The sequence below is a fragment of the Aedes albopictus genome, chromosome 3, assembly GCF_035046485.1.
Source record: "Aedes albopictus strain Foshan chromosome 3, AalbF5, whole genome shotgun sequence".
Taxonomy (NCBI): Eukaryota; Metazoa; Arthropoda; class Insecta; order Diptera; family Culicidae; genus Aedes; species Aedes albopictus.
The window spans coordinates 177673125-177686355 of NC_085138.1; the positions used below are offsets into that span (position 1 = coordinate 177673125).

The 13231-nt window shown below is 40.3% G+C and overlaps 1 protein-coding gene across 2 annotated transcripts in view; it reads right to left on the reverse strand.

Moving 5' to 3' along the window:
• Positions 1-13231, reverse strand: part of LOC109403328 (acetylcholine receptor subunit alpha-like 1) — a 227061-nt gene that overhangs the window by 18231 nt on the left and 195599 nt on the right. For both annotated transcript variants that reach the window (XM_019676136.3, XM_029862719.2), the window contains exons 5-6: positions 7155-7264; positions 6703-6883 (exon numbers count right to left, since the gene is read on the reverse strand). In XM_019676136.3, coding sequence (XP_019531681.1) covers positions 6703-6883; positions 7155-7264 — 291 coding nt within the window. The remainder of the gene's footprint in view (positions 1-6702; positions 6884-7154; positions 7265-13231) is intronic.

Consider the following 13231-nt stretch of genomic DNA (forward strand, 5'->3'; position numbering starts at 1 on the left):
TTACTAGTAGCGTGAATAATTGATTTGGATCTGGCTGCGATATTGAACAGACGAGGAACGACAATGAACGACAGTAACGAACATATTCAGAGCATCAATCCATTGCCAGGATTACTGGTCAAACTTCCTTAGGGTGAAGAAACCGGCCCTTAGTCGCACAAAATGTTTTATAAAATAAAACGCTCATAAAACATTGTCGTTGGAAACGATCAGTGTGAATTTGTAATGCTAACAGCTATGGATGGAACTAAAGATTACATCAAACGCTGATATTTCATATTGCACATAATATATCCGTGTAGAATAAAAAGATAAAAAGTTTACTTTAAACAAGATCGAAACAAGTGAACATTGAGATATTCTTGTAAAATATTTCTCCGAATGATCCCAAATATATTATTTAATTAATAAAGAATATAACAGGTCTCCAGTTAGCCTGGTGGATAAGGCTACGAATTGCCAATCCGGAGACGGCGGGTTCGATTCCCGTTCGGGTAGGGAACTTTTCTCAGCTTCCCTGGGCAGTACTTATTTCACAATAAACATATTCATGCAATGGCAGGCAAAGGAAGCCCTTCAATTAATAACTGTGGAAGTGCTCAAAGAACACTAAGTTGAAGAGAGGCAGGCCAAGTTTCAGTGGGAACGTAGAGAGAGATTCCCAGATTTATTTTTATAATGTCTACTACACTTTTCCTCATTATGCTAAAACTATGTTACTCGTTTTGGAGCCTACAGGGGATAGACAAAATGATCGGGACAGGCAAAATTTTCACTTTTCAAAAAATGTCCAATTAGCTGTAACTTTTCGAAAAGTGCATCAAATATTCTCAAATTTGCACTGTATGTTGATCAACTAGTTGTGTATCAGTGGACAAAATTTGGAAAAGATCGGGCTATTCTATAAACATTTTAGAGAAAGGTTGAATTATCCGATAGCCAACTTTGAGCTGTTATATCTCCGGATTGAATGAATCGAATGCAATGAAATTTTGTCCATTTATGGCTTATATAATGAGCTCTGAAAAGTGTTTGACTCAACTTGAAGTTATTAACAAAAGAAAAAGTTATAGCGATTTCATTAATTTTATGATTTTTTAGTAAAATGGTATTTTTTTTAATATGCCTCCCATTACTTTTTCAATGAATTGCTGCCTATGTTGTTACTTTCTTTCAAAACATATCTGTATTCAAGACATTCAGAGGGAATTTTAATGAACTATAATTTGCATCTTGAATTTTGAAACGATGTTGAAATTTAAGAAAATTTAGTGTTTTATTATAAAAATAATCTAATCGTTATAATTTTCTTCCGTGTTAAGAATTTTAAGTTAAGTCAAAAGTTTTTCAAAGTTTATTATATAAGTCATAAATGGTCAAAATTTCATTGCATTCGGTTCATTGAATCCGGAGTAATAACAACTCAAAGTTGGCTATCGGATAATTATCCCTTTTTCTAGAATTTCTATAACTTCGTGTAAAATAGTCCGATCTTTTCCAAATTTTGTCCACTGATATAGTTGTGTTGATCAACTTATAGTGAAAATTTGAAAATACTTGATGTACTTTTCGAAAAGTTACAGCTAGTTGAAATTTTTTTTGAGAAGGGACAATTTTGCCTGTCTCGATCATTTTGTCTCTCCCCTGTATGTATAAAAAAGCTAAGGGTCTCCTATTATGAACCATTATTTGGATTCTTTCAGAAATTCGTCATTGGACTGCTTCAGAAATTTATTCGAGAATTACCTCACCAATTCCTCTACGGACTCTGATAAATCTATCTAAGATTCATTAAAAAATCATCAGGGATTTATTTTCAGTTTCTAAAATAGCATAGCATAGTCTCTCATATCATCATAAATTCTTCCTCCAGGTTAATTTCTTCAGAATATCTTCCGGGCTTCTGATTCATATGCAGAAGGTCCTGGGTTCAATCCCTGGTCAGTCTCTTTCCTTCTACTTTCTATCTTTCTATCCACTTTCTCTATACTCTCCTCTCTATGTATATTTATATGTTCATAGCCATCGCTAGAACCAGAAACGGTTGAAAATCCGTTTCCCTTCCTTACAACTTTCACAGCACAGTGTCAATCTATCAGATATCGCTTACGAGTTATGCAATCAAGCGAACTGTGCCGCATATCTTCAAAATAATAAACACTCAATTCTATTACCTTACGCCTGGCATCCACACCCTCTGAACCCTCTACCAATCATACCCCACCAACACTCCGACACCCGCAAGAGTTTGTGCAGACGCAGAGGTATATTAGGTCTGATGTGGATATAAACGATTGTAATCATCACTTCCTTCCCCTTCCCCACATTGACCTGCAACCTGACGTGACAGGGGTCATTGTCACCTAAAAATAGAAGATCACCAACGCTCACACACTGAAGATGCCTGCTAGTCCCCGGCAGATAATCTCATTGGTTCCTTGTGTGAGTGTAGCTGGTCTGGCGATACTGGAGAAGCATCTACGGGCGGTCAATCAAGCTCAAGCTCAATCTCAAGAAAACTCTGGACAAAATTCTAAAGGAAACTAAGAATTTTTCAAAGGAATCAATGGATTTCTCGGAGAAATTTCCGAAGGCATTAAAGGCAGAGTTTCTCCTACAATTCCGTGGAAGATTTTCTAAAGGAATCGCTGGACGAATTATTGAACAAGTACCTCGAGGATTTTTTTATGAATTTCATGAAATATCAATGGAAAACTAAAAGCGACTATTTCCGAATGAATTTTTGATAGTTTTTATAAAGAGCCAATAGAGAAATTTGTGGGATAATCTTTGAGAAAATCCCTGGAAAATGTCCCAATTTTGCAGAATTTCTTTGCACTTGTGAGGCCACAAAATCTGCGAAGGTTATTATTTTTTTACATCTAAGATGTCACAAAAAATCGAACACGGTTTTTATATTTGGGAGGAGAAATTTGGCAGGAAAAAAATACATGGATTATTATTCTAGGTTTGTAAAAGCGCCCCGAGTAGGTGGAAAAATCTGATGAATAGTGTATTCAGTTAATATTGATTGAATTACTGAAGAGCAAAAACTGATATTGGTTTGATTGGTAAAAGATCAAAAATAATAGCAAAATCTTATATGGTGAACAACTCAATAATAGCTCGTTAAGATATTACAAGATCAAAACAATATCAGTGTCACGAACGTCCCTCGTTTTTGAGCACACCTTCCACTCAACGTTCCAGTACAGATTGACGTTTTGGTTGACTGATCAAACTTGCTGACGTGAGCGAGTGACAAAGGAATGCAGGGACAAAAGGAGAATCGAAAATGTGCTATCTTCGACTACGATGCAAGTGATGATATCCAAAACTGTTTATTTGAAGTGAAATACCTAATGAATTCATTATTTACTATGCTTAATTCTAAATTTGTTATTCTATTTACTTACTAAGGTAAAATTTGATAACCTATGTGCTATACAATGTGAGACTAAATCGAATTGTTTTGCAGTTCTATACACCTAGATCGAATTCACCATAGCTATACGTATCGAATCAATATCAATATCAATATCAATTCGTAATGATTTGATACGGTAATTTGTAATAGTATTTATACCCAATGTATTTAACTAATTTGCGTGAATTTGATAATCTAGATATTCCATAAAAGCGATTATTCTAAGACACTTTCCGGGTTAGAAACTAGAGAAATTACAAAACGTAAGTTGACTACTGTTTCACTGAATTCAAGAGGTTTAAATTAATGTATATTACAGGAAACTTTAATCGTTGGAATCAATAAACCAGTTTAAAAGTTCGGATCGTCGTATTTCTCGTTGCGCAAGCAACAAGCAGACAAGGCAATTTTTTGGAAAAAAAAAATTAAAAAAATGTCAGCATGCAGCATCGAACCTACTACCATAGGATTCACAGGCGGCGATGCTTACCACTCAACTGTGGCTCGCTGTTGTAAATATCATGGGAATAAGAGCATGTGGTTCTTCGTTTCCACAGCTCAGAAAGGGGCACATGGCATTTCACTAACATTGAGCCATCTCTATGGGTGTATGTATTCCATTTCATGCAGAAGAGCTAAACTTGTTCTTATGTAGAAATTTTCAGCTATTTCGACAAGAACAAACATTGATATCATATCACTTTGCGCTATTCGTGCGATATTCATTAGATTTTTGAATAACTCATCAAAATCACATCGAGCTATGGCAGCAAAAAGTGTTCGATTTGAGATATGATTTAGATATTCTCGTCTACCCGGGATTTTAATTAGAAACATTTATTGCAAGTATAACAACAGCTGGAAATTCAATCCTTCCTAATACATTTTTTCGTTAAATTAATGCAAAACTACAAACTAGAAAGGTGATTTTTTCAACTGTTGGAACTTTAATTCAATTATTTATTCATTGTAACGACCTCCTTTGTTAGATAAATGTCTTAAATTATTTAAATAATGAATTAGTTTTGTACTGTATATTTTGATTCCGCCCTCTAATGCTTATCCTTTGACTGATACGCGTATTTCGACTACCACTTGTAATCTTCTTCAGCATCTCCTCTATGCAGAATACCCTTTTCGAATGAGTGTACAGTCAGGTCTTTTTCTATGCGGTTTTTGTTTACGCGGTCGCGTAAATGAAAACTCCATACAAAAAAATCATCGTCTTATTTTTGCATGATTCGTCGAGAAATGGTGAGACTTTTTTTACGCGGTTTTTAGAAATTTGAACTGAGTTTTATTTTTACGCGGTACGTATCCCCCGCGTAAAAAAACCTGACTGTATTCCATTTTGAACCTTTTAATGGATCATTAAAATAACTAAAACGGTTGCACCACCGTAGCCTTGTGTGTTTGACATAACCCAACTGCTATCACAATGCACTGAATGCCAGGATAGCAATCTTGCGGGACAAAAGTAATTACTCCGAAAAGAAGCATTTCCGGCACATAGTGTCTTCGACAACCTTTTTTTGTAATAATTAGGAGCACTAATTAAGAAAAAAATATTGATTTTTTTAAATTCATATGAGAGATCACTTTTGATTTTTTTTTCAGATTTTTAGAACATTATTTTAATACCTAAAATAAATTTCAAAATCACCTTTTGACAGCTCGGCAACTGCTTGACAACTCCGCCCAGTACAAAATCCGACGAGGGGTGATTCATGAAATCGCTCCCATACAAACTTCAAATTGACTTTAAAATAGGTTCCCGGGAACCAACATTCATGAAAATTTGGATCTCGGCAGTTTGGCGTGCAGATTCAGAATATGGAATTATCTCAACACCGCTATAGAAGCCAATTGTGAAGAAATTTGCAATTCGTAACTAATCCGCATAGGGTGCGCCACCATCTAGCTTTTTAGATTTACGTCCTAGAGACTTCACGTCTTCGGCAAAATTGTTCATTTTAACAAAATAAACAACACTTTCGTAGACGTCAAAATTCCACAGCCTACTGTTTTGTTTTAATTTTTAGTTATTTTAAAAAGAAAAATTCAGTAGTCAAAAATCAGTTTTTGAGATTATTTTGGTGTTTTTACGAGAAACGAAGAAGAAATTAGAAAATGAAGAAAAAAAATTAAAAAATCGAATAAATGGTGTAATTTCAGATTATATATCTCACAATACGCAAAAAGAAATTGCAAACTGATTTTTTTTTTATTAAATACACATCAATACTAGGCAACCATAGTGTCGAAAATTTAGAGAGGCACCACGTTTACTAATACTATTATAAGAGATCAAATATTAAAAAAAAAACACCAAAATATACCTCTTGATGTGTATTTGCTAAAAATTTCAGGTTGCGATTTTTGCGATTTGTGAGATATTATAACCTGAAAATTGAAATAACGGTTGAATTGAATTTCAGTCAATGAGGGTTTAATGGGAAAAGCTGTTGTTTACGATTCCAGTTAGATTCCAATAAGATTTTCTCATCGAATGTCGATCGCTGTTGAAAGCTTTAATGGTCGACAAAAAAAAAAAGCTCCACTCATTAGTGTCATTCGTATGTCGATCCTGCCGGCATGCACAGGCTAATTGTTGCGCTTATTTTTTATTAGAGTCCGGCGGCGGTCGTACGCTCGCAAGGCTTACAGCCGCAGTGACAATCACAAGGCAAAACAAAAGAAAATATGCTCCCGCCAAAAACAAAAACACGTGGGTTTCGCGAAATGACGTACTCCTTAAAAACCCAAAAGATCCTCAAAAGAAGACGAATCTGTTTAAGCTCTGTTGATAGTTCACTAGAAATGCGTTTAGGAATTCTACTAGAAGTAAGTCTGTCAAAAAGATGACAAATAAACTCACTTTATCAGGTTGGTTAAAGGAAGTTATTCTAAAATATATGTACTAATCGCGTCGTATAATTTTCGATCGTTATTAAAACTTATCCATTGGCAATCGAACATTATTCTGTCTTGCGATTTGTTTTTACAAAAAATTTACGTTTTGATACAATTTTAGTCATAATCTTTTGCTAGTAGTAAAGTAGAAAAAGGTGGAAGAAAAAGACTAAGTGAAACTTACTCAAGCAATGTGAACATTTAACAAAAATATAATGATGTCATCGAAAAATATGCACAGAGCTCTAATCATAATGAAACCTGTTGCATTTTCATAACCAATCATCACAACCCACAATTTCTCATTACTTTGGTTTAACGCTTTCACATCCCACAAAACCACTTAGGCCTCGTTTACTCACCAGGTATCCATCGTACGTCCAGGATCCGAATTTCATAAAACATGTTTGCTCGTCAAATGGAAAGTACTCAACATCGATCTCACAAAATGATTTATAAATGGCAGGTGGTTTCCATACTACTTTACCCGTATGATGTAAAATTGCTTTTGTCATTATTGTCACCTCATAGTTTCCATCCGCACTGTGGCGTCGTCGTGGTCCGGGTTGAAATTTTCGACGGACAGGGAAAGCATGGGCAGAGAAGGAAAAGATCGAACAAACATTAAAATTAGATGGGATTCAGCTTTGTTCGTGACCGATTTCATTAAAATCAATATGGTGCTTGACGGGCTCTCCGGATAGTGGAAATCACCACCACCCTCTGGCAGCTGGAGATTGGCGCACGTGGCAAAATACACAGGTACCTATAACCGATGGTGGTGAATGGGAACCAAACAGGTGCAAATACTCACTTATTATACAGTACAATATCTGGCAGCCAAATGTGTTCCGATGGTACGTGGAGCTGGTCCACCCCACCGTAGTCATCTGGATTCCATTTGAGCTTGTAGTCGTTCCATTCCTTCGGGAAGAAAAACAATAAGATTAGACAGGATAAGGATGCTCAAGCGGTAACGATACCAAGAAGCAAAAACTCGGATTAACACGTTGTTGGTGATAATGCCTTTAGCTTTCTTATTTTTTGTTGGAATATAATTTAAACACGTGATAACAAGTATTTCATTATTTATTATTTTGTTTTTCAAAGAAAACTGTTTTTAACAAGTCATCATTATTTTTACAGAATAAATCAACAGTGGTAATAATGTATACGTTCGTTGCCTATTGCTTGTTACAGTGTTGATCAATTGACAAATTGGAAGATGGATTTGAGAAAATTACGTTCCAGTGGATTTTAAAATCCACGATTCCGAATGCACTGGAGCAGCATGTTGACTAACTAAGCCATAGAAGAAGTTGAAATTAAAAAGGACAGCGTGTTGGCAGATTGACATCTAAGGTGAAAGAGAGAAAAACTGAGAGAGATTTGAAAAAAAAATGAGTGTTCATGGGCTTGGTGTTTGTTTGGCTTTCTATTTCGCAGAATTTCCATCTAGTCTGTGACTTAGTTGGTTAATATGTGGATTCAGCGAATACGGGTCATGAGTTTGAACCTCACCAGATGGCTTTATTTTTACGAACTCATCTATCAATTTATTAATTTATTTAAATTATGTGTCTTTCAATTATAATTATTTCAGTAGTCATTGGAATATTGCAATGAAATGTAAAAAAATGTCTATATTCAGATGCAGTACTTTCAAAACAAAAATCAATTTAAAAACTTATCATGTGTGTTAAATTAGTTATTGGTTCGGTCTTTTGCAACGCATCCTCCTGTCCAACCGGCTTCAATCAGCTTACTTTTTGTGCCAAGATGCGGTTAGTTATTGTTCAGTTTGTATGAATAGACCCTAACGAGCCACGCTTGAACTGAAATTGCTGAACAATAAAAGTGCAATAGAGCATTAAATTCAAATATACAACCTGCACGGGCCAGTACCGGGGACCATCCTCCCCCGGCTGCTCCTGGCTAATTTATTTTATTTTTAATTATTGTGTCAACCGAACGCCCGCGGACCTCGGCTCGGCTCGTTGTTCTCAATACATTCATGAATATTGAAGACCATTCAGTGAGTTTCAGTTCATTTTTTACTTCATGTTTCAACTTGTGCTCTGAACCATCATTTTTGCACTGTTTGTTCGACAGCTGGACGCGTATTGCCACTGTACCCTGATGCGTTGACCTCAAAACAAGCCACACATTGGCAGGTAGTGGTGGTGTTTGTCGAGTTCGGTTGACTGCAAGTGAAAGAAACCGCAAATCATCTACGTTCGGTTATCAATTTTCCATCAACTTAATTGAGTTACCAACGTAGGTCCCAGCTTCCTGAATTGCGTTGGAATGATTCTATTGATTAATTAACAGTATTAATCGGTGAAAAAAATTGAGATTGGTATGTCTTTGGCAGAATAAATGCCAAATATGTTAAGGTGATAAGAGAACGAAGCCACACCTTTTCAGAAGCACACATCTGAGGAACCAAACATCGCACCAAGCGGATAAGTTGATCGATTGGTCATCCACTGGTGCTATCCTCTTTTTGGGCTGCAAAACGGTGAGTCGATAAGGAGAGCGTCCAATATAGCTCTGGTCCTCACAAGTTCCTACCTCATGCTTCCACGGGTCAAGCGATGACAAAGACCGCCAGCTAAGAGTTGTGTGCTTAGCTGGTAGTGCAGCCTAGGCACTGTTGTCCTTCTGACTTCAGCTAGATTGAGGAGGTACGATCCGAGTGTCTGTTCACCAAGGAGGTGCGGCTCAAACAGCGTCTGTTCTGGCATCCAGCGGCTGAGTAAGAAACGCTGCACCACGCCCAGCTAGATCCAAGGTGGTAGCCCCATCAGCGTGGTCGTCCCAGTGTTGTTTGGGACGTTAAACAGAACTGGCACGATGGCCCTCCGGCGAGACAGGAGTGTTGGCGTAGGCCCAATAAGCCACCCGTAAAAATCCCCATTGCGAATAACATAGGAGAAAATACGACTCGATACAATCGGCAAAGACCCACGCGACGAAATAAGGACTACGATTGGAAACTTGGAACATGGAATTACAAGTCATTAGGTTTCGCAGGATGTGACAGGATAATCTACGACGAACTACATCCCCGCAACTTCGACATCGTGGCGTTGCAGGAACTTTGTTGGACTGGACAGAAAGTGTGGAAAAGCGGGCATCGAGCGGCTACCTTCTACCAAAGCTGTGGCACCACCAATGAACTGGGAACAGGATTTATAGTGTTGGGCAAGATGCGACAACGTGTGATCGGGTGGCAGCCGACCAACGCAAGGATGTGCATGTTGAGAGTTAAGAGCCGTTTCTTCAACTACAGCATCATCAACGTCCACTGCCCAAACGAAGGGAGACCCGATGACGAGAAAGAAGCGTTCAACGCGCAGTTAGAGCCAACATACGATGGTTGCTCGCCGCGTGACGTGAAAATCGTTGTCAGCGAACGCGCAGGTAGGAAGGGAGGAAATGTACAGACCGGTAATCGGGCGAAACAGCCTGCACGCCGTATCGAATGATAACGGCCAGCGATGCGTAAACTTTGCAGCCTCCCGTGGTATGGTAGTCCGAAGCACCTTCTTCCCCGCAAAGATATCCACAAAGCCACCTGGAGATCACCCGACCATCAAACAGAAAACCAAATCGACCACGTTCTAATCGACGGTAAATTCTTCTCAGATATAACCAACGTCCGCACATACCGCAGTGCGAATATAGATTCGGATCACTACTTAGTCGCTGTATGCATGCGCTCAAAACTTCCGACAGTTATCACCACGCGTCGAAGTCGAACGCCGCGGCTCAACATCGAGCGAATTCGTAACGTAGAAGTGGCTCAAGACTACGCGCAGCAGTTAGCAGTGGCCCTACCTACGGAAGAGCAGCTTGGCGCAGCTACACTTGAAGATGGCTGGAGGGACATCCGATCCGCCATAGGTAGTACCTCGGCTACAGCACTAGACTTCGCGACTCCGAATCACAGAAACGACTGGTACGACGGCGAATGTGAACAGTTGAAAAACGAGAAGAATGCAGCATGGGCGAGAATGCTGTAACACCGTACGAGATCGAATTAGGCACGTTACAAACAGGCGCGGAACAGGCAGAACTCAGTCTTCCGGATGAAGAAGCGCCAGCAGGAAGAACGAGATCGCGAAGCGATGGAAGAGCTGTACCGCGCTAAGGACACACGAAAGTTCTACGAGAAGCTGAACCGCTCGCGCAGAGGCTTTGTGCCACAAGCCGACATGTGTCGGGATAATCACGGGAATATTCTCACGAGCAAGCGTGAGGTGGTCGAGAGGTGGCGGCAGCATTACGATGAGCACCTCAATGGCGACGTTGCAAGTACCGAAGGTGGCGTGGTAACAGATCTCGGAGTATGTGCACAGGACGAAAGACTTCCGGGCCCTGACCTTCAAGAGATTGAGGAGGAGGTTGGCCGGTTGAAAAACAACAAAGCCGCTGGAGCAGATCAACTACCAAGCGAGCTTCTAAAATACGGTGGAGAAGCACTGGTGAGAGCACTACACTGGGTCATTACCAAGATTTGGGAGGAGGAAGTATTACCGGAGGAATGGATGGAAGGTATCGTGTGTCCCATCTACAAAAAGGGCGACAAGTTGGATTGCGGGAACTACCGCGCGATCACACTACTGAGCGCTGCCTACAAGATACTCTCTCAAATTTTATGCCGCCGTCTATCACCGATTGCAAGAGAGTTCGTGGGGCAATATCAGGCTGGATTTATGGGTGAACGCGCTACAACGGACCAGACATTTGCCATCCGCCAGGTGTTGCAGAAATGCCGCGAATACAACGTGCCCACACATCACTTGTTCATCGATTTCAAATCGGCGTATGATACAATCGATCGAGAACAGCTATGGCTGATTATGCACGAATACGGATTCCCGGATAAACTGATACGGTTGATCAAGGCGACGATGGATCGAGTGATGTGCGTAGTTCGAGTATCAGGGACACTCTCGAGTCCCTTCGAATCTCGCAGAGGGTTACGGCAAGGTGATGGTCTTTCGTGCTTGCTGTTCAACATTGCTTTGGAGGGTGTAATAAGAAGAGCGGGGATAAACACGAGTGGGACGATTTTCACAAAGTCCGTTCAGCTGCTTGGTTTCGCCGATGATATTGATATTGTTGCTCTAAATTTGAGACGATGGCGGAAACGTACATCCGACTAAAGAGGGAAGCCAGGCGAATCGGATTAGTCATTAATGTGTCGAAGACAAAGTACATGATGGCAAAGGGCTCCAGGGAGGAATCACCGCGCCCGCCACCCCGAATTCATATCGACGGTGATGAAATCGAGGCGGTTGAAGAATTCGTGTACTTGGGCTCACTGGTGACCGACGACAACGACACCAGCAGAGAAATTCAGAGGCGCATTGTGGCAGGAAATCGTTCTTACTTTGGACTCCGCAGAACTCTACGATCGAATAAAGTTCGCCGTACCACGAAGTTAACCATCTACAAAACGCTGATTAGACCGGTCGTCCTCTATGTGCACGAAACATGGACCCTACGTGCAGAGGACCAACGCGCTCTTGGAGTTTTCGAACGGAAGGTGTTGCGTACCATCTACGGCGGAGTGCAGATGGAAGACGGGACTTGGAGAAGGCGAATGAACCACGAGCTGCATCAGCTGCTGAGAGAACAAACCATCGTCCATACCGCGAAAATCGGGAGGCTACGGTGGGCGGGTCACGTCATCAGGATGTCGGATAGCAACCCGTCTATAATGGTTCTCGAGAGTCATCCGACCGGTACAAGAAGACGTGGAGCGCAGCGAGCTAGGTGGGTCGACCAAGTGGAGGACGATCTGCGGACCCTACGCAGAGTGCGGAACTGGAGACAAGCAGCCATGGACCGAGTGGAATGGAGGCGGCTACTATGTACAGGGGTGCCAGATGTAGTGTCTTCCAGTATATTCTTGAGAAAGGGAATACCAATTCGATTCCCTATCAAATACGTCAATCGGCGTGTGTTGCTGTTATTTTGCTCACACTTAACCCAATTAAAATTGAATAACCATCAGTATGAAAACCAAATATTTCAAAGTTAAAAAAACATGTTCTTATGAAATGAATCAATTCTCAACAAATGTCTTACACAAACCTCCGCCCGTGTTCATGTCTTTTTGAACTGCAGATAGATTTTCAGCGGGATAATTTGGACTGTTTAAAGATATGTTTTCCTCCTGTACGCGTTATTTAGAGAAAATCATTTATTCAAAAATTTTTTTTAGGAAAACTTATTTTAAAAGTGTAAAAATTTGCAACTGTGAATGTGTTTTTTTTTCAGATTTCGTTTTTTTTATGAATATACTAGCTGTCCCGGCAAACGTCGTACTGCCTGCCTACTGTGTTTTTTTTTTTTGACGTGCAGCTCGATAGGGGCGTTCCTCGCAAGGTCATTTGTATGGGAGCCCCCCGTTCCAGAGACCGGAGAGATCTCACACCAAGCTAAGAACCTTCCCCGGCCCCGACAGCACCCACATACAAAATTTCACACCGATCGGTCCAGTAGTTTCCGATTCAATAGCGGTCAGAAAGACAGACAGACAGACAGACAGAAATTCATTTTTATATATATAGATAGGGCCCATATAGCCGAGGCGGTAAACGCACGGGTATTCAGCATGACCATGCTGAGGGTGACGGGTTCGATTCCCGGTCGGTCCAGGATCTTTTCGTAAAGGAAATTTCCTTGACTTCCTTGGGCATAGAGTATCTTCGTGCCTGCCACACGATATACGCATGCAAAATGGTCATTGGCAGAGGAAGCTCTCAGTTAATAACTGTGGAAGTGCTCATAGAACACTAAGCTGAGAAGCAGGCTTTGTCCCAATGAGGACGTTACGCCAAGAAGAGAGAGAGAGAGAGAGATATATATCCTAGC